The 21932-nt window shown below is 40.7% G+C and overlaps 1 protein-coding gene across 1 annotated transcript; it reads right to left on the bottom strand.

The window, feature by feature from the left end:
- Positions 1–10264: 10264 nt before the first annotated feature.
- LOC116903196 (C-type lectin domain family 2 member D-related protein) lies at positions 10265–20729 on the bottom strand. The gene is made up of 5 exons (XM_032905573.1): positions 20509–20729; positions 15482–15607; positions 14391–14569; positions 13714–13820; positions 10265–12721 (listed from the first exon to the last, which is right to left on the bottom strand). Exons 1-5 carry the CDS (start codon positions 20675–20677, stop codon positions 12595–12597), a joined length of 708 nt encoding a protein of 235 aa, XP_032761464.1. The 5' UTR covers positions 20678–20729; the 3' UTR covers positions 10265–12594.
- Between the last annotated feature and the right edge of the window lie 1203 nt (positions 20730–21932).

Below are 21932 nucleotides of genomic sequence, written 5' to 3'. Positions count from 1 at the left end.
GGAAACTGTAGCTTGACAACTAGAAAACAGACCTAGCTCCTTGTCCCTAATGTAATCCACTACTATAATTACTCACTAATAAATTTATTAACTAGCTAAGACTGCCAGATTTCTTACAGACTTCAAAGTAAATGATACACACGTTCAGATGTAAGCTTTCGCAGATGAAACTGAATACTTCCTTACCTAAACTCAGTTTCCAGCAACTAAACACTTCATATTTCCTCTTCTTGCTATACCTCTGTCCTAACATTATTCGTGATCTTATCATTTTCCCTAACCTTAATAAAACATTCCGCTATGCCATCTAACTATATAATCACAAACTCAAATTTAAAGTTTCCTTTGATGGTCATTTACCTAGAATATGATCAACTATATTTACAAAATCAAGGTTTTGAATATCCTTTGTCTCTCAATTATAAATTTAAAATTGTTTCTCCTTATGTACATTTGATCTCCTAGACAGAAGGAAAAAGCCCTCCTTCTTCCTTCTGCTCCACAAAAGGTTTTTGTCTTCCCTAAGCTCATCTTACTACTAACAAATCTCTTTGGTAAACTTACAAGCTCCAGGAAACCCACTCAGATCTGCCTCTCATAGACCAAATAGACTCCATACAGATAAGTACACCTACCTATTCCAGAGAGTGGGATTCCTCTCCAGTGCCCTGAAATTGGGACTCAAGAACAATCACTAAGACCTAAGGTTTCAATGGTACACCTAAAAAAATCAATTTTTCTCCCAAATATACATAACCTTATTCTCTACCTATAATGTCTGTATATGTGTGTGTCTGTGTGAGTGTGTGTGTGTGAGACTGTGTGTGTATGTTTATGTGTGTGTGTGTGAGTGTGTGACTGTGTGTGTGAGACTGTGTGTGTATGTTTATGTGTGTGTGTGTGAGTGTGTGACTGTGTATGACTGTGTGTGTGTGTGTGTGTGTGTGTGTGTGTGTGTGTGTGTGTGTGTGTGTGTGTTTCAGCATCGTGTCAATCCAGGAATTCACTATATCCAGGACACCTCCACAGGACAGAAAAGCAAACCACAGATGCTCCAATCTTCTCTCACAAACACATATGCTTCTACTGGACCTGTTCTTTCTGATCTATCCACAGAAGGTTGTTGTGGTAAAATTAAAAAGGGGATGTATTCTATTCGTTCCACCAGCTGGTCCACTCACTCTGGCGGCTACTGTACCACACAGTCCACAATCTGCCCTCTCCTGACTGTCTCCCTTTTAGTTTCCCTCTCCGTGTAGTCCCTTTGGCGGTAATTGCCACACCTAGCACACACACACACGCACACGCACGCACGCACGCACCTACGCACGCACGCACCTACGCACGCACGCACGCACACCTTGTTCTGTGGGCTCTAGCACATCTCACTCTGGACAGGCAATAGAAACAGTTCCACACCCTCCAACTGCCTCCCAGCCATTTCTTTCACACACTGTCCTCATTAGCCCAGTAAATCAAAGTTCCAGAAACTTGTAATTTAGCACTTACATTTACATGTTAAATTCCCAATCCACAATATATCCACACAACAAATTCACTGCCAATTAAAGACTTAAACTGTCTTCCTAGACAAGACAAAATCGACGCAGACCCCAAGGATCTGGATCATCCTGCTCTGTTGTCCCCATCTTGATTTTCTGCTTCTCCTCCTCCTGCCTCCATCCTAGACTTTCCCCACCTATGATTCCTTCTCATCCAATGATAGGCTGTGCCTTATCCTGGACCCACCTTGCTGCGTAATGACATCATCCCATACAGGTTCCACAGACCTCGACAGCACGGAAACATCCAACTCTCCTAAGACTGGAACAACATTCCCATACCCATTTTCCTGTTTCCTAGAGACATGTTACGCCAAAGCCAACAAGAGGTAACTACAGATCATGACTACCCTATTCCTGCTCTACAATCACCTCTTTCTGATTTTTTTGTGTTTAAATTAAACTTAAATGGGAGATTGTTAGGATTTTCTCTAGGCTCCACCCCTCAGTTCCCTGGCAACAGCCAGGTGTGCCTGACTCACTATGGAAGGGGCTGCTTGCACCCATCTCTCTCATTCTCTCTCTCTCTCTCTTCCTCTCTCTCTCTCTCCCACCTCCACGCCCCGAATAAATCCTGTACTATACCTTCGTGTATTGTCCCTCAAGGGGAAGGGATGCCTCAGCATGGAAACTCGGAAGCATAGCTTTCCCCCCTCATGTAACTACACATTCTTGAAACGTATTGTCTCTTAATATTTTTATAAAACACAAGTAGAATTTTTTCCCCAAAGCCTGCCCATATATGCAGGTAACCATACATGACTATATTGTTTTATGAGCATTACTGAATATGAAGTAAAATTAAACAATATACTATCATTAATTCAAGAAAAAAACAGACATTTAAAACATGTAATCTCTTGATATAAAAACTTAAACTCTCCAAAAGGCAGTAAGGCAAACGAACACAAGCAGAAATATTATAGTTCTTATATGTTTTAAAACTATAATTAGAAGCAGACAGAGCAGTCCCAGTACACGAGCCGCAGTTTGAAAGGAGAGCTCTTAATCAGGAGGACCATCATATCTGTGTCTCACTGCTGCTTTCATCCTTGGCCTCACAGCGTCTCTGAATCCATCTTCCTAGCATCCAGAGTTGTTGTTGTCCATCCTGAAACAATACAACAGCGACTTGAACTAACAACATCCCTCTCTACCATACTGTATTAGCAGCAATCTTAACTCAGACTTTTTGTGGATGAAAATTTTCAGTAATTGGTTTTGAATCAAGATGTTTTTCTGTCCTACTAAGCATATCCCCTTGAAGGAAACTAAGGAAATTAAGTGTGAATACAGCTTGATGAATAACTGATCTCAGTGAAGCTTGCCCTTGCTTATAAAGAAACATAAAAGCTGCATCTATTTTTCCTCCCTTACAATTTGTTAAATTTGTTTTTTAAAGTAAAATGAGCTCTTTCCACTGCTGCTTATCTTATCTTGCGGGTTATATTTTATTCCTATTATGTGTCTAACTTCAAAATCCATGCAAAATTGTTTACATATGAGAGATTTATAGGCTGGACCATCATCTGTTTTAATTATCAGAGGAACTCCCGTGATATCAAAAGCTTGAGTTAAGTGCTGAATTACACAATCAGCAGTTCTCCAGGAAGGGGTGTACCCCATATAAATTTAGAAAATGTGTCAATAGATACAGGCACATAAAAATATCTTCCAAATGCAGGTATGTGAGGGACATCCACTTGCCAAATGTCATTCACCTGCATTCCCTGAGGACCAGCTCCTTGTGGGACCAGGAGAATAGGCATCGGTTAACAAATTGCACAATGGGAAATGATAGCCTTAGATTGTTTATAAGGAAATTGATATTCTATATGTAATGTGTTAGCATTAGTATATAAAGCTTTATGCTCTGCAGGAACAAAAGTGACCAAGTGATCTACACATTCATTTCCTTTAGAATTGAACCCAGGCAATTTAGTATGGGATCTAATATGAATAACAAAGGTACTGCCATGTTGAGAGCTTTTGGTACCACTTCTAGGAATTTGTCATTTGTCACTGGGCTCAGACAAGGAAGCAGGCTCAGATAAGAATAGAAACAGTGGCCATGGGACTCTGTTTACTTTGTTTAATTCCTACCTTGTATGATCTCTTGGCTTATTACTTTACTTATTGCCTTGTGGGATCCTTTTGTTTACTTCTCTGATTGATTGTTGTCATGGGTGTTTTCCTTGTTTACTACTTCCCTTGATTACTTTGTCTGTGAGGTAAGAACTGGCTGTGTTTTTGGATGTATCTAGAATGATATAAAGAAGACTGGGAAGGAATAAAGCTGTTTCATACTCAGTACTGGCTGCAGTCATGTTATGATTTTCACTAATTGTTTTTCTGTTTTGTTTTGGGTTTTTTTGGTGTTTTTTTTGTGTGTGTGTGTGTTTTCTTTTTCGATCGTCATTCCCTCACTTGAGTCCCTGCTGACTGACTGAACTGACTTGTCATTGCCATTAAGATTTCTTAATTCATTTTGTAACTGCAGGGAAAAATAAGTTCTTAAAGGCACTTTATAATTAGAAATAAATAAAGTATGAATTTGTTTTACAGTGTATGCTGAATCTATGACTAAATATCTTTAGATACTTTTGAATAGCTCTAATTACAGCATAAGCTCATTTTGCTGAACATATATTTAGTCAGAAAGACTTGATAATTAGAAAGAGTCCAAAAGCACTTTTCATTTTTAACACAACTGTAAATATTTAAGAGCATCTGCTAATGATTCTTGAACTATCACATCATTTATCACAAATTCATTTTTCTTTAAGAAGTTCCATAATTCACTTTTTAGCAAATGATATTTAAATTGACCTATGAAATTTATTAAAGCTCCCTGGAGTGATTTACTCATTGTGCACAATAATTCTGATTTATTTTTAGGTAAAGGAAATATAACAGAAGCACAATCATCCCCACTCATTTGTACCATCTTTAAAGACCCCTCTGTATCAATAAGGATAGCATATCTCCAAAAGTAGTTAAAGGTTTAGAAAAAGTGTGCCTACTAAAGTCTATTCTCCAGGATAGTCTTTTTGAGCCAACATTCCAGTTGGGTACCAAAAACTGTTTAATAAAAGCAAATCAACTGTAACATCAATAAGGTAATGGCTCAAAAAAGGAAGAAAGTTCTTCCCAATACAATTTTCAACTATTTGTAACCCTCGTTTTGCTTCTAACCGTAATTCCCTTTTACCTTCAAGAGCAGGATCTCCCTGTAATGTTAATAACCAATTATGTAGCAGATAGATAGGAATAAAGATGGACTTACCCAATTGATATCGCCCAAAACTTTTTGAACATCATTTAAAGTTTTTTTTTCTCTTTTTTTAATTTAAAGTTTTTACACAATCTGTTTTTAGCTTCATTCTCAGTGGATGCACATACTGTCCAGCTTTGGTGTATCCTAAAGAGTTAACAAGCTAGGATTAATATAGTAAAAATGGCCATTTGACCAAAAGCGATCTACAGATTCAATGTAATCCCCATCAAAATACCAATCCAATTCTTCAAAGAGGTAGACAGAACAATTTGCAAATTCATCTGGAATAACAAAAACCCAGGATAGCTAAAACTATCCTCAACAATAAAAGGACTTCAGGGGGAATCACTATCCCTGAACTCAAGCAGTATTACAGAGCAATAGTGATAAAAACTGCATGCTATTGGTTCAGAGACAGACAGATAGACCAATGGAATAGAATTGAAGACCCAGAAATGAACCCACATACCTATGGTCACTTGATTTTTGACAAAGGAGCCAAAACCACTCAATGGAAAAAGATAGGATTTTCAGCAAATGGTGCTGATTCAACTGGAGGACAACATGTAGAAGAAAGCAGATCGATCCATGCCTATCACCCTGTATAAAGCTTAAGTCCAAGTGGATCAAGGACCTCCACATCAAACCAGATACACTCAAACTAATAGAAGAAAAAGTGGGGAAGCATCTCGAACACATGGGCGCTGAAGAAAATTTCCTGAACAAAACACCAATGGCTTATGCTTTAAGATCAAGAATCGACAAATGGGATCTCATAAAACTGCAAAGCTTCTGTAAGGCAAAGGACACTGTGGTTAGGACAAAACAGCAACCAACAGATTGGGAAAAGATCTTTACCAATCCTACAACAGATAGAGGCCTTATATCCAAAATATACAAAGAACTCAAGAAGTTAGACTGCAGGGAGACAAATAACCCTATTAAAAAATGGGGTTCAGAGCTAAACAAAGAATTCACAGCTGAGGAATGCCGAATGGCTGAGAAACACCTAAAGAAATGTTCAACATCTTTAGTCATAAGGGAAATGCAAATCAAAACAACCATGAGATTTCAGCTCACACCAGTGAGAATGGCTAAGATCAAAAACTCAGGTGACAGCAAATGCTGGCGAGGATGTGGAGAAAGAAGAACACTCCTCCATTGCTGGTGGGATTGCAGACTGGTACAACCATTCTGGAAATCAGTCTGGAGGTTCCTCAGAAAACTGGACATTGCACTACCTGAGGACCCAGCTATACCTCTCTTGCCCCAACATATAAAAAGACACGTGCTCCATTATGTTCATAGCAGCCTTATTTATAATAGCCAGAAGCTGGAAAGAACCCAGATGCCCTTCAATAAAGGAATGGATACAGAAAATGTGGTACATCTACACAATGGGATATTATTCAGCTAGCAAAAACAATGACTTTATGAAATTCATAGGCAAATGGTTGGAACTGGAAAATAACATGCTGAGTGAGGTAACCCACAGAAAAACACACATGGTATGCACTCATTAATAAGTGGCTATTAGCCCAAATGCTTGAATTACCCTAGATGCCTAGAACAAATGAAACTCAAGACGGATGATCAAAATGTGAATGCTTCACTCCTTCAAAAAAAGGGGAACAAGAATACCCTTGGCAGGGAATAGAGAGGCAAAGATTAAAACAGAGACAGAAGGAACACCCAATCAGAGCCTGCCCCACATGTGGCCCATACATATACAGCCACCCAATTAGACAAGATGGATGAAGCAAAGAAGTGCAGGCCAACAGGAGCCGGATGTAGATCGCTCCTGAGAGACACAGCCAGAATACAGGAAATACAGAGGCGAATGCCAGCAGCAAACCACTGAACTGAGAACAGGACCCCCGTTGAAGGAATCAGAGAAAGAACTGGAAGAGCTTGAAGGGGCTCAAGACCCTATATGAACAACAATGCCAAGCAACTAGAGCTTCCAGGGACTAAGCCACTACCTAAAGACTATACATGGACTGACCCTGGGCTCCAACCTCATAGGTAGCAATGAATATCCTAGTAAGATCACCAGTGGAAGGGGAAGCCCTTGGTCCTGCTAACACTGAACCCCCAGTGACCGTGATTGTTGGGGGAGGGCGGTAATGGGGGAGGATGGGGAGGGGAACACCCATAAAGAAGGGGAGTGGAGGGGTTAGGGGATGTTGGCCTGGCAACCGAAAGGGAATAAGACTCAAATGTAAATAAGAAATATTCAAGTTAATAAAAAATTAATTAAAAAACACATTTATACTATTATCTTATCACTTATTAATTGAAGTCAACTGTTCCTGTATATAAAACTTTTTGCAAGTCTAAAAAAATATAGTTAACAAGCTGTTCTTTTTGACTCATTTCAGGAATTATTATCAATCCGCATGGCTTAAAAACTTCTGGTAAAATTTGCAAGACATTTTCTGACTCTACCAGACTAGGTCCTGCAAAGAGAGCATCATCCATGTAATGGGACATATATAAATGAGGATAGCACTGACTAAGAGGGTTCAAAGCCTTATCCACATAAATCTGACACAGAGTAGGGAATTCATCATTCCTTGTAGGAGTACTTCCATAGAATATTTATAGGCTCAATCTACACAATATAAAATTTTAAATGAACACCCTATTGTTCCAAGACACAGGAACAGTCATTTGCCAAACATAAACATATAAACCAAGGATACTTAAGTCATCACAACATTTTACCAGAGACAAGCGTTTCTTTTTAGAATGTGAGCCCTGGGGGTGGGGTGTTCAGCTTCGTCACAGCATTTCAGCCCACAGAGTAGAATAACAGAATCTGTCTTCTGTATCTGCTTCTTGCTGACATTAGGACAGAGCAAAGCATCACAGGAAGGCTTAAATGCTAGTCAAAGGTTGGGCAATAGGGAATTTATCAAAAGCATCCGATTAGCTAATCCAGATGAAAGACAAGGAATAATCCCATCTGCTGAATTACTTAACATCAGCCTTCAGCAAGGCCAGAGTTGAGCAGTTCCACAGCTGAGCACCAGATGGAATCTTAAGTCAGGTGAATGTCTGCCAAGACGAGTACAGACTATGAACAGAAATAAAATTGTCTAGCAAATTGTGAAATGTAAGAAATCCCAAGACGAAGAAAAAAATCCCAGTTTTTTCTTTTCTTGTTCTAATTTTTATTGTAGATTGTGATATGTCACATGAATGCACACCAAACCTTGCAGAATCATACATAAATGTCATAATAAAAATTATACTCGTCATTATTTCTCTTTAGTGTACTGTTCTTTGTATTTTTTTGACAGCAGATATTTTCTCATTCAATTTGCATGCTACTTTTTTCTTTTTTATTGGAGACTTTTTTTACATTTCAAATGTTATTCCCTTTTCCAGTTTCACGGCCATAAGCCCCGTATCCCATCCCCATCCCCTTCTTCTCTAAGGCTGCTCCTGTTTAGTTAACAGGTGTCACTTATACTCCTATAAATACACAGATTGAACAGGGATGTGTTTAGCATAGTAAGAAGCATCTTTAAATTTATCATAAGAAAACAACCAAAGAGAAGTTCAAATCTTGAGCTTGTAATTGGATTGTAAATTGCCAATGTTCCATTAACTCATCAGAACTCCATTAATCAATGTTAAAATCCTGAACTGTGAAATAACAATAGCATGTGAGGGATACATTTTTAGAGCTCTGTAGGCTTTTTTCAGACTTGCCTGTCTTTGTAGACATGCACAGATATGATTATAATTCATATTTAATTCATACCTAACATATATGGATTTCATTCAAAGTATATCACTAATATTTAATGCATATAATTTTTATTCACTGCATATAATGTATATGCTAACCTATATAGCTTACATTCAGTGTTATAATCTGTATTAAGTACATATAATCTGCATTTAAAGTATAGGATTAATATTTAATGTACGTGGTTTATATTGACTGTATATAATATATACTAACTTTATTATTGCACACAAACTATATTCAGTGAATACAATTTATATTTAACTTGTTTAATATGTATTAGTTTATACTTTAAATTTGAGGCCATCTGCATGAAAACAAGGAATATTAACTACTTACCCACACCAGAGCTGTAAATCTGCATGCTGTCCTGTTTGCTGGGCTGCTCCTTTACCAGAGCACACCATTTCTCCCCCAGCTTCTCCCTGCTGCAGTCCCCTGGGGGCTCAGTGAGTGCTCAGGCAGTGAGCACACAATGACAGAGCCTGATGGAGACCACCCCTGCAGCTTGTGGCCTCCATCCCAGCTGCATGCCTCTGTGTCACCTCTGGAACAGCTTCCTTTCATCCTCTCTCTCATTCCTCAAAGTTTCCCAGACAGGTTTTTCCTCTCTGAAATTCCACTCTTCTCTCCTTGCTGACTTAAAGTCTCATCTCAGCCTTCTTCATGGTTACTGAATTTATTTTACCTTCCTCATATTCCTTTTCATGAGCTCCCTTATCTACATTTTCTCACCGGTCCTGCAAGTACAAGTAAGGCTGATTATAGGACGGTTAAAAAAAAATGTGAAAAGCAGGGATAAGAAGGTTGCTTTGTGAACACCAGCCCTCTGCACATATACGTCTCACAGCCTAAAATACTACAAAAATGAAGGAACAAATTAACTCAAACTTTAGAGGAATTTTCTCCCCTTACTGAACAGCCTTTTTTTTTACATTCCTTTTTATCCTTTGCCAATTCCCAAAATCGATAATGAATGCTTACTGATAACTTCTAAAAGAGTCTAAAAACTTTCTTGCCCATTCTATGGTTTAAAAATTCTGACTTCTTTTCTCTTTAACTCTTCATGAGTAAATGTTATACATCTCAGTGAACTTAACTCTTTCTTACTATTCTGTGCTAAGAAGTTAATTCTTGCTTAACGTTTTACTACTTGTACGTTAATAAGCACTAATATCTGGAATTAACACATGCTGCTTAGCAGCTAGGAATTGAGTGAAGAGATCGATTGCTGGTGGTCCTTAAGGGAAGGAAAAAGAATTAAGATGCTTTATTCAGACAAATATGCACAGTCACTTACACTTTCAAACATTCATACACACACATTCTCTCTGGCCAGGCCACACCTTCAGTCACTATCAACTCCACATATATTCATACATGTTTACATATATACTCATACACTTATACACATGCTGCGGAAAAGAAATATTAAGCATAGATAGCTTGTCATTTTTCCCTGTAATGGAGAGTATTTTCGTAAGTGCCTTATGCAATGAGTTGCTAAACAGAGTTATACCATTGCAAGAAGGTTTACTCACCAAAGTTCCAGCCGACTTGCAAAAATTGTATTCCTTACTCAGTGTCCTGTAATTGGAGGCCACTTATGAAAGTCTAGTGTGTTGCTGTCGCAAAGGTAAAATCACATGAACAGACCACAAGGGATACACAGAATAACAATACATATTTTATTGGATATTCCAGCATCTTTTATACAGAAAACACAATAAAGATTTGCCATGATTTCTTATTCCCACCAGGTGCTGTTTACTTAGCCATAGCTTGTCTTGGTTCAAGGTGACCCAAACCTCTTTGCAGACTGAGAAACCTGTCTACAGTCCAACTCTTTGCTGTGATGTCTAATTAAAGCATAAACAAAGTTATTTCTCATGAGAAAAGGAACGGGAAGGCCACTTCCTCAGGTTTGCAGCTTTCTTGGCACAGCACCAGGATCCTCTGCTTGAGACAGTCTGCCTGCCCTTTATCTTAGTGTGCTGAGATGAACACAAATCCTTCATGGCCAGCAGCTAGCAAGCTGGGAGCAGTCGCCTCCTGCCTTTTCTCTACAATTTCCCTTTTTATTTTGTAATTCTCCTTCTAAAGGATTTTTGCCATAAGGTACACATTCGAGAAGTATGTTTATGGGAGCAACATTCATAAACAGTCAATCCAGTCTCCTCGTGACATTTCTCTGCATACCTCTCTCCAGAAATCTAGGTCCTCTTTTGGGGAGTCCTCTTGATTTGGAAATCCCTCTGATGCGATGTTGAATTCCCCATGTTAGGAAAAAGGAGGCAGTGGTGCTAGTGACTGTTCCTGAAGGATTTTGCCACCAGGGATTTGCATGCTCAAGAAGCACAGGCCTGACCACAGATGTGAGAGACTGGCAGACATCCCAGTGACTTCTCAGTGGGAGCTGTGTTACCAGGTTCTTGATGAGAAGCTAAAAGGTCATTCATTGCCTACACTCGATTGGTATGCCAGGGTGAAGAAATTCTCAAAGAATTAAGTAAGAAAGTAAAATGACTCGTTTATAACATATTCTTAGTACTCTTTAATTAAAAAGGGAAAACTGAGAAGTAAATCTAAAAGTAGTTTGACAAATATCCCTTATTAATTAAATTAATAATGCTAATATTGGTTTTAGACCTGTCTAAGTCTCCCTTCATGTTGGTCATTAAGTATTATAAAAGAATGTTGATGATTCTAAAAATATTAGAAGACCACAGAACAATAATCATCTTTTTGTCATGACAGAATCATTCACACTGTTATTTGCCCTTCATTTTTTTAAGGCCCCAGTCATTCAAAGAAAAAAACTAATAGAAAAAAAAACTTTATATCTGGTCATAAAAGTAGAGGTTATCACCTTCAAAATTGTTCCTGTCTAAAAGAAATGCAGGGACAAAAAGAGAGCAGAGACTGAAGGAAAAACCATCCAGTCCTTGGCCAAACTTGTGAGTTTCAACACTAAGAGCTAAAGATTCTACTGACCTTGGTAAAAACTAACAATAATAAGATTTTAAGATTTTTGGTGAAAACTGTCTCATATACATTTCAACAGAATTGTTTCTGTTGGCTTGTGACTTTCTTTCCCATGGTATCATATTACAAAAAGCTGTGAGAAATACACTCAGGGATGGCGTGCTATTGACCTATAGCCCTCTGATTATCTGTATCTTTTATCTGTTTTCTATCTTTCCTGTAATCATCCTCACTACCCCCTCAGAGGATTGCTCAACTTCATACCAGCTAGACTAATGCACCCTCTGAGAGGCTCTACCAGGAGCTGACTGAGACTGATACAGATACTTAAAGCCAACCACTGGACTTAAGTCGGGGACACCTTTGGAAGGGTTAGAAGCAGCATTAAAGGAGCTGAAAGGGATGGCAACTCCATAGGAAGACTAACAACGTCAACTAACCTGGACCCTAGGAGCTCCCAGAGAATAAGCCTCCAAAGAAGATACATTGGGTGGTCCATAGCCCCCAGGTCATGCATAGCAGAGGACTACCTTGTTGGCCTCAGTAGGAGAGGATGTACCTAATCCTGTAGAGACCTAAATTCCAAGAGAAGGGAAATACTCAGAGTGGGGTGGGTTAAGGATAGGGGTTGGAGGAACATCTCTTCAGAAGTAAAGAAGAGAGGGTATGGAGTGAAGAACTCTAGAAGGGGGAACAAGGAGGGACAGCATTTGGAATATAAATAAATAATATAATTTAAAAAAGAGAAAAAAGAAAGTAGAGGTAACTAATACTGACATGATTTAGTTTATGTTTAAGATGTGAGAACCGGCTCATACCTGAATACTTATTTAATATAGAACGATTCATGATCTCCCAGGCAAAATATGCCTCAGTTGTCATCTTAGACGTCACCACACATTATGAACTGATGACGATTTTAGCAGATTGTTCATGATGCAGGAACTGTAGATATCATGTTTTGTGTTCCTCATGATTGCTAGGACAAACTCTCTACCCAGGACACAAAACTACGGACACTGTGAGGTGTAGCTGTTGAGTTTGCTACAAATCGACTTCCTCTTTATGTAGTCCTTGCCACTGCTTAACCCATTGTTACTCAGGAAACCACGTTTTTCTTCTCCTTTGATGGGAACCCTAAAGCAAATAGAAAGAAAAAAGATTTCTGCAGAGTCTGCCATTGCATTCACTCCTGCAATCACCTCTCTCATCTTCTCCACTTATTTACAATATGGATCAGAAGCACAGTCCACCACACTCCCATACACTAGTTTTCACCTAGGACTTTTTACATCATCAGGGGTTGACTTGATCAGGACACCTCTGTCACTCATTCATGTTGAACCCTGTAATGTGTGTACAATGTTTGCTGCCACGTTCATGTGAATGGCAGCAGTGGGTGGCCTCACAAGGGTGATTTTCAGTGCTCTCTTGAACTATTCCACAGATGCATAAAACTGGAAGAAAATGCACCACTTAGTAAATTGCTGAAGGGTCTTATGGAGGTGACTGTTTCTGTGTTTTACTATTCCAGTGAAATGGGTCTGTTCAAAATGACTGTACTCACATTCAAGAACTGTCTCCAGTGCTCTTTAATGACAAAAACTTAGGGAGATTCTCAAGGTCCCTGGAGTCTCTACTTTTGTGACCAGGTAAAACCATGCAAACAGAGGACTGATAATTCTCAGATTTGCAGTTCTGAAGTGCCTTCCTTGGGATTTAGAGCCCTTGATGGCCAACAGCAGGCCTGGGTACATCACACAATGGAAGTTATAATCAACTAAAGATTTTCAACAGGTGATACAGACAGTGTCTACCTTTGATGCCACAGTAATGATAAATATTTGGAGTGAAATAACAATCTCTAAATACGTCAAGGTGAAGGCTAACAAAAGGGAGAGGATCCAATTGATTTAAATTTGTCAGTAGGTGGAGTTTCTAAGGATTGGCCAATGCATGTGTGTCCGCCTACAGTCTAAAGGTTCATTTTTTTCTTCCTTCTCAGTACATGACATTGGCTTTCAACTTTCATAGCCACAACACACTCACACACACACACACACACACACACACACACACACACCTCACAACACATGAACACAGTAGAAGAAAAACATTGTGAAACATACAAGTTGTTATATGCAGTGTTGTCTGTCCACTTCCAAGGGTCTCCTGATGACTCTCTATGCAGGCCGATCCAGTAACCCGAACTCCCTTTGTATCTCTTTAGAAAATTCTGCCATAAAACACAAAAAGCCGAGAATGCATGTGTCTCTGCCTCAGATGATCCTGGAATCTCTCCACTCCACAGCTTCCTCTAGAGATAACAGGAGGGAGTAACTGAGGGGCACAGATTTGGAGCTGTACTAGTCACCAGTGGTCAGTGGATCCACCTGACATCTGTAATTCTAAGGAACCTCATATGAACTAAAGTACCCAATGTAACAACATGTTCCTCTGTGGCCAGGAGAGTTCTGGGTTAACCTTCCACTGCAGTTATTAACAGTTGTCTCCTGTGTGCAACATGGGTCAGCTTAAAGGAAAACACCCACGACCATGCGGTATCCCAGTAAAATGGCAGATCTGACCTTGCAGCTGATTATGAGCACTGTGTGAGAGAATGTTTCCTGGATGTCTCAGGGCTCCAGTCAGGAGTCAAGCATCAGCAAATGACACGCACTCACACGTGCCCCATGTCGCCATGTGTGTGGGATGGGATCCTTCCTCATGCTTCAATGATAACCTCTATCTCAAGGCAGGACAATATTCAACAGAACAGACAAACCAATCCCTGCCCACTTCTTACCAGCTCCTCCTCATTGTCAAATCGTGCTAGCTCGGCCACTTGTTCCTTACAGAGGGTCTTGCTGAATGTCCAGTTATGTGAGTATTCAGAAAAGAAAAAGCATTTATTTCCAACTCCAATCCAGTTTCTCTGGCAAGCAGCATAGTTATTTACGGCTGAGATCTGTGGTGTCTTTTTTACTAAAATGCAGACAATACAAGGAATCATAACAAGCATGTCTTCTCTCTTTATGGATTACCCTCCTGAGCTCTGCTATGAGGTGGGAATTTGATTGTAGCTTTCCTAACTGATCTCTAGGAGTCCTCTCCTGAGCATGATGGGCCTTTATCTAAAGGCCTCACACCTTGGGCCTTTGTCCCATTCTCTCTCAGGTGCTCACTGTGAGTAGGGTTCCCAGGAAGTGCTTTTCTACAACAGCCTCACTCCTGAGCTATGAGTGACTGTTTACTACAGTAGGGATGGCTACAGCAGCAGGCACTCTGTATGGACAACTATTGACAGCCAGCCTACTGATTGGGGTTGCATTGAGGACTTTGCATAGATAGTGTATACAGTGTGGACACGATGCACTAAAGGATCATTCACATACATAAGAGGACAGTGCAAAATTTTATTACAGTATGCTGAATACTGTGGTACTAAAATCCTATAAATTTATTACTTCAGAAACTTTCCATTTAATACTTTCAAATGCAATTGACCCTGATTACCAAACCCATGGGTCATGGTGGGAGGCACTGTATCTTTCTGGCCATATTACTCTTCTCTGTCCTCACCTTTCGAGATTTCCTCTTGTGATTCTCTGCCTTGGACAGTTCCCCCAGGTGTACCATGTCCCCTGCATCGCTGTCTAGAGCCTGCTGGATGTCAGCTTCCCAGGGAGGCTGAGCCTGGCCTCCTGTGCACACCACAGCCTGTGCTGTTCCTTCACTGCATCTTCCTGCTGGAACCTAAGTTCCCAGAGAACAGGAACTTCCAGGTGTTTTCTCTGGATCCCTTCCCACAATGCCTAGCTCACAGTGCTCAGTGAGTATAACTGACAATGTGGATGTGGACAGAGGGACGCAGGATTTGAAGAGTGAGTCACTCACCTGACAAAGCAAGAGAAAGAGCAACTACAGCTACAATGAGGACCAGGATCACTGCATAGCAACAGAGAAGCTTAGCAGCAGACTCAGTGGGGATGATTTTGGGAAGCATTCCTTTGAGCAGTTTTTCTGTAAAATATGAATATAATAATGCCAATTTCAATAATTTGTTGAGTAAAATAAAATAAATTCACCACAAACCTGCTTAACAATTGCCTATAAATTCCTGGAAGGCTTCTACCAACACTTTTAGAGAAGGCCCTGGTCTACAAAGTATGGTGTTGGTAGAAAGAAGTCTAGAGAGGATGGAAACAGAGCTTCTGCCAGGGACTCTTCTGCTGACTGAGCTCTGGGTGAATAGTGAAAGTTCAATAGTAGAGGGAGTGGAGATCCCAGTGAAATGCAAACAACTAAACTCTGGATGTGGATCCCTGAAAAGCACCCTAGTTAAAAGGAATAATGGAAACATTAGAAATAAACACTGATGTCATTAGACATATTAACAAAATCAGAAAAAAAGGGGAAACTAGAAATATCTCAGTAAATACAGCAACATTATGTGAAAAATGGAAGTGCAAGGAACTTCCTCAACCTACAAAAGTTGTCCATTAAAGTCAAGACTAAGTCCAACTTCAGTTGACTTCATTCTCAATGCTCAATTATGAATGTTTTCCAGGGATTAGGAGCAAGAGTCGGATGTACTCATTACTCCTGGTAGACTTTTGCCAGGAGGTCCTCACCAGGACAAAGAAATAGGGTCAGGTGTCTGGAGAGTGGCTCAGCTGTGTAGATCGCTGCACCTCTTCCAGAGAACCTGGGTTCAAGTCCCACGACCCACAAGGTAGCTGACAGCACTGCACGGCTCCAGTTCCGGGATCCATTGCCCCTTCTGACTTCTGTAGGCCCCAGGCATTCATGAGATGCACAAACATGCAGGGAAACAGCCATGCACATGAAAGGAGTTCCTTAAAGAACGAAAGAAGCTTTACACTTCTCAGAAACAGGTGAAACTCTTTCTCCTCATACGTGACATGGTTCCATCTATGTAAGAATTCTAACCCATCTGCCAAAGACTACTGGATATAAAAAATGAGTTTACAAAGCTGTAGGATGGGGTGTCACTGGTAAAATCAGTTATATTTTCCTGTCAAGTGGAAATTAGTATCTTAGCACTCTTTATAGTAATGACAAAAAAAGCATAAAATTATAAATATAAAAATGGGATGTTCATAATCAGCATAAGAAAGACTACATGTAAAGCCATGAAGAAATAAAGATAGAAGTTGGCTCAGTGGATAAGAGTTAACTTGTTAACTTGTTATTGCAGAGGACCTGGGTTCAACTCTAGCACCCATATAACAACTCCCACACCTCTGTAATTCCACATTGTGGAAATCTGACATCTTTTCATGACCTTGGTGGACACTAGGTATACACAAGGTCCGTAGATATCTATGCAGGCCCAACACTCACTCATGTTACATTTGGAAAATAAAAGATGAAGAAATCAAGGTAGATATAAACACCTTGATGTGTAATGGACTAGGAGCTCTCCATATTCTTCATATATCAACAATTCCTGAACAAGTTTATATGTGCAACATATTCCTGGGGAGTGGTTGCCTTCAAAAAAATGTAATAACACCAAGTTATATGAAACATACTGTGAAAATTAAAAAGACAACAGAATATTCAAACATGAGTCTGAAAAGGAGAAGGTCAACATCAGAAAGATCTCAGTGCCTAATCACCCTGGTGCTATCAACAGAGTAGGCACTGAAACAGCACAGCAGAAAACAGGACTCCAGAATAACATCAAACACATGTAGGCAGCTTAACAGATGAATGATTTTAAAGCAGGGAAAGGGTGATATCGCTCGAGTATGTGCCCCTGAAACAACCTGCTGACTGACTGCTACAAAAGGGAAGATTCAAGACCACTACAGTCCCTCTGTGAACTAAAAGACCCAAGCACAGAGCTTAATATTATAAAGTCATTTCATTTTTAGAAAGGTAAGGGAGAATATTTGGGAACTTGGCTTGGGCAAAAATCATCTCAGATAAAAGAGCAAAATCACTGTGCTAGCAAGATGGTTAAACATCGATGGTGATATAGATGTTGAAATAGACCTAACACCTTTTGGAGGCAAAATTGTGCAGCTACTACAAAGCTGTTTGTAAGTGTAAAATATGACACAGTCCCATCCTGCCCACATGTCCCCACGCTGGAAAGGACAGCCTGCATTTAAATTTCAAGAAATCTCTATGTGACTGTTTGCAGCAGCTTAAGGGTCCCTGTATGAATGACACATTTGTGACCATTGAAATATCCCCAAGCTGATGACAAGGTAAACCTCTCAACACAAGAAACTACTCTGACCACATGCCTGTGTGTGCCCTTTCTCATGCCACTTTAACAGGACAAATGTCCCATAGGCTCCTTACCCAAAATGTCTGTATACTAAGCCAGCCAGCAAGCTTATGCAAACTCGAGGTCAGAGAGCTACAGGATGTGGTCCCCTTGCAGTTACCTTTGAGCAGAGAGGCCCAACTGCCGTTACTCGCTTCCTCCTCTCACTTCTGTACAAGTTTCCTTCCAGGTTTTCATAACCTCTCTGTATATTTGCTGGTGAGATTCTTGAGAAATTCTGAATTGAGAGCACAGTTCTGGGTAAGATGTGCTGTGGATACGGTGTCTCAGCATCTAGCCTGAAGTGCTTGTTTCTGACAGGCACTGTACTGTGAGTGATGAGCAGAGGAGGTTGCTCTGACAAGATGAAGGAACTGAGGCAGGATTCTCTGCTTCATGGATCCATTGTATGGGATCTGGGAAGGTGAGTACTTAAGGCTACAGCAGAGGAGCAGTGAGTGAGTCTCCAACAGACAATGGGGAGAGTAGGGTAGGGTAGGGGGTCTGCATATACTTTTAATATTATTGTTTTAGTCTTATTTATTTTACATGTAAGAATGCTTTTTCGGCCTGTATGTTATGTATGTATGTATGTATGTATGTATGTATGTATGTATGTATGTATGTTTGTGTATTCCATGCATGCCTAGTGTTAGTGGAGCTAAGGAAAGTATGTTGGATCCCTGAAACTGGAGTTAGGGGTTGGTGTGTGAGACACCATATGGGTGCTGGGAATGAAACCCCAGTCGTCTGCAAGAGAAATAAATGCTCTCAATGGTTGAGCCAACTCTCCAGACTCTCTCTATATATATTGATGATGAATGCATGATTCTATGTTTCAAAATTGAGGGAAAAGTATGCACGTGTATTAATTTTCCTAAGTGCAGATTATAGCTTTTACAAAGTTTCCACTGACTTTAGCCATTGCATTTTGCTCATTTTCTCACACATAAAACACCAGGAAGCTTCTATCTCATGAACAAGGAAGAAAAAGGATACTTAGGATGAGAAGGCTTTAAGCACTGAACTGTGTGTGGCCTTTGGAATTTGGATCCACACAGAACTCTCACAATTCATTCTTAATAGTTATAAAACGTATTTAAAGACAGCATAAGAACTTCCCATGTGCTCACCTCCAGCTCCAGCATTTCTCAGCCATGAGTTGCTGTGAGCAATGGAGTTTCCCCTGTGAGCGCTCCTCTGATCTCCTCACACACCCTACAGAAAGCACATCTTGGAGATTTCTGAACCCCTTCATATTGTAAAGGAGTGGTTTCATTGTGATTTCTACTTCTGCATCGTGCTTTAAAATAATCTTTCTGAATCCAAGAAAACAGTGTAAACTCCTGTCTGATTTTAGTCATCTCCTCTAGGATGAACAATGTTGGAATTTCTGTGCCTGACTAATCTGTCTCAGCATGTCACCCAGGTGCACCCAGTTTGTCACAAAAGACATCGCCCCAACGTATGTTATGAATGCATAACATTCCATCATATATGAGTTCACAATTTTTCCACACTCATCCACTAATACATTCTGATGTATCTTTTATTGGAGCCTCCGACTTGGCCGATATCCCCCATTGCCACCACCCCAGCTATGGCACCAAAAGCCCAGCTCAGCTTTCCTGGCAGCTGCAGCAACCTTCTCCCCTGCCTAGGTGACCTCACTTGGGCATAAGCCCAGCTGTGGCAGACAGGTCATTTTCCTTCACCTACAATCTATACACAAAACTTCCCTGTCACAGCCGGGGCAGGACTTCTTCCATCTTGTCCCCTGAGACTGGTGAACTTGCCCTGGAACGGTTATGAAATAAATATGCTTTTCTGCTTTTAATTCAGCTTGAATTTGTGCATGAAATGAGCAGAGAAACCCATTAGTGTGTCCCATGAGCTGACTATTGTAAACAGTGTTACAACACACAAGCAAGTAAACATATCTCTTACCAGGGGCTGGAGGAGTAGAGAGGGAGTGCGCATTATTTTCTATAATGTGGTTTCAGATCTGGGGTTCAAAGGCATGGAAGGATGAATACTGCTCACGATAATGTACACTATGTCTAAAGCCAGCCCAAGGGATTTGGAGAATAGTCATCACAATGACCCAAGAGCATGATCGTTAATTTTAATGTGTCAATCAAAACACCACATCTTATTCTGGCTTTGAACTGTTGGACTTGCTCACCAGCAGGGGCCGCACTGGCGGGAGATGAAAAAGTTGCCATTTTAGGATTTCGCCATTTTAGAATTTCACCATTTTATACATTATTGCTTAGTCAGGGGTCTCTTAGGGCCCTCTGGTGGCCATCTAGACCCTAGGCCCTCAGAAGCGCCTGGCTTATCTGAGAAATAATAGTATTTATTACTCATGAGATTTCTCTTTGGGTATTAGTCAGAGGAGGTCAAAGGTTAGAGAACCTGTGGTTCTTCGAGAGAGCCTGGTCAGAGCCTGGTAGGCTGACAGCAAATACAGTGACTTTCACTGAATTCAGTTGCTTTATGGACCTTGGCCACTGCTGTGAGGACCAGGTTGCTGTTTTTATCCCATAGAAAAGTCTGAAGAGCAAAGGAAATCTTTATTTTTGTAAGTTTCCCCACCACAACAGGTGCTCTGACTTACTGTGAGGAATTCTTGACTTGGTAGAACCTGACAATAACTCAGAGGCAGAGGCAGAGGCAGCAGACAGATCACAGCTGCTACTCTGCCTCAAGGAGGTCTGTTCTTCATCCTGTGTAAGGGTCCTGGAGAGGAGTGGAGGAGCATCCTGTAGGTGTGCACTGGACGGCATTGAGTATGGCCCTAGGATTCAAGGGAGGCACGGTTAGATCTCCCTCCTCTTCAGCTTGTCCCCTACCTCCCAGGACAGTGTTTCCAACCATCACAGAAGTAGGCTGTCCACTCTAGAGGAGCTTGGCCTGAGATCCTAGGGCTGACACTAGGCCCTTGATCTAGCAATAATTGTGAACTCTGTGCTTCAAGAAATTCGCTATTTTATTCCTAATCAAAAATATTAAGTTGGGGGTGGATCATGTCTCAGCAGTGGAGGGCACTTGCTGTCCTTGAAGAGAGAGGACTTGGTTCATTCCCAGCACCCACAGGGTGGCTCACAATTGTCTAAGTCGGCTTCCAGTGGATTCAACACTTTCTTCTGACCTCTGTGCATGCATGACCAGGCATGTCCGCAGTGCACACAGACATACAGGAAAAGCACCCATACACATGAAATATATGTTTTTTTTAAGTTAAAGGGGAAGAGAGTTAAAGAATAAAATACAATTTTTTTCAAAACGGAGAGGATGCAGTTTTAAGTAGAAATCTTCAATGTTCTTTTCTCATTATTTATTATGAATTAAAACTGTAGATGGCATTGCAGGTGGGATAAATCTCACACTCCCCACCCTACTGAAAAAAACCTGGGATACAATATCCAACACTAGGACCAAGATTGTTCCCTGAGGTCACAAGAGTGATTTAAGGCCAGAAAGACTATACCACACACCAGTGTCCTAAGGAAGAGGGAGAATTTCTGACAGCTTGGAAGTTTGGGGAAGGAGGAATCCACCCCTATTGTGGGAGTCTGAAATGGGAGGTGGGGTTTGGAGGCGGGGCACTTGAGGTGCAGGCTGGGTGCCAGGATGAGCCTGAGCCCATCCAAGGTCATCCAGTGAATCCTGGAAGAATTCGGAAACCTACTTAAAAGGGCCGTTTTACTGAGCAGAAGTAGGGAACTCAGAATCAAGTATGTGGAGGGCAGCAAGCCAGTGGAAAACCCGGTCATTCTGAAAGGGAAATTCTCCAAGGAAAATCTGAGGGAATCAGTAAGACTGCTGTGCCAGGACAGGGTGCAGGGGTGCGGAAGGGGTTGGGGGTAGGGGATGGAAGATGATAATTTCAATCTTAACACTTTACAACACCTGCCGCCGCCCCATGGCTGCTGCACTTTAATTACACTGAGTGATGAAATCCCAGCCTCACTGCTTCTAGGGTGTAAGTTTATAGCACTTTCTGAAAGTTAGTGGAGTGCAAATTCCACATGCCTGGGA

Source organism: Rattus rattus, chromosome 6, assembly GCF_011064425.1.
Source record: "Rattus rattus isolate New Zealand chromosome 6, Rrattus_CSIRO_v1, whole genome shotgun sequence".
Classification (NCBI taxonomy): Eukaryota; Metazoa; Chordata; class Mammalia; order Rodentia; family Muridae; genus Rattus; species Rattus rattus.
This window is presented reverse-complemented; position numbering and strand designations above follow the sequence as displayed.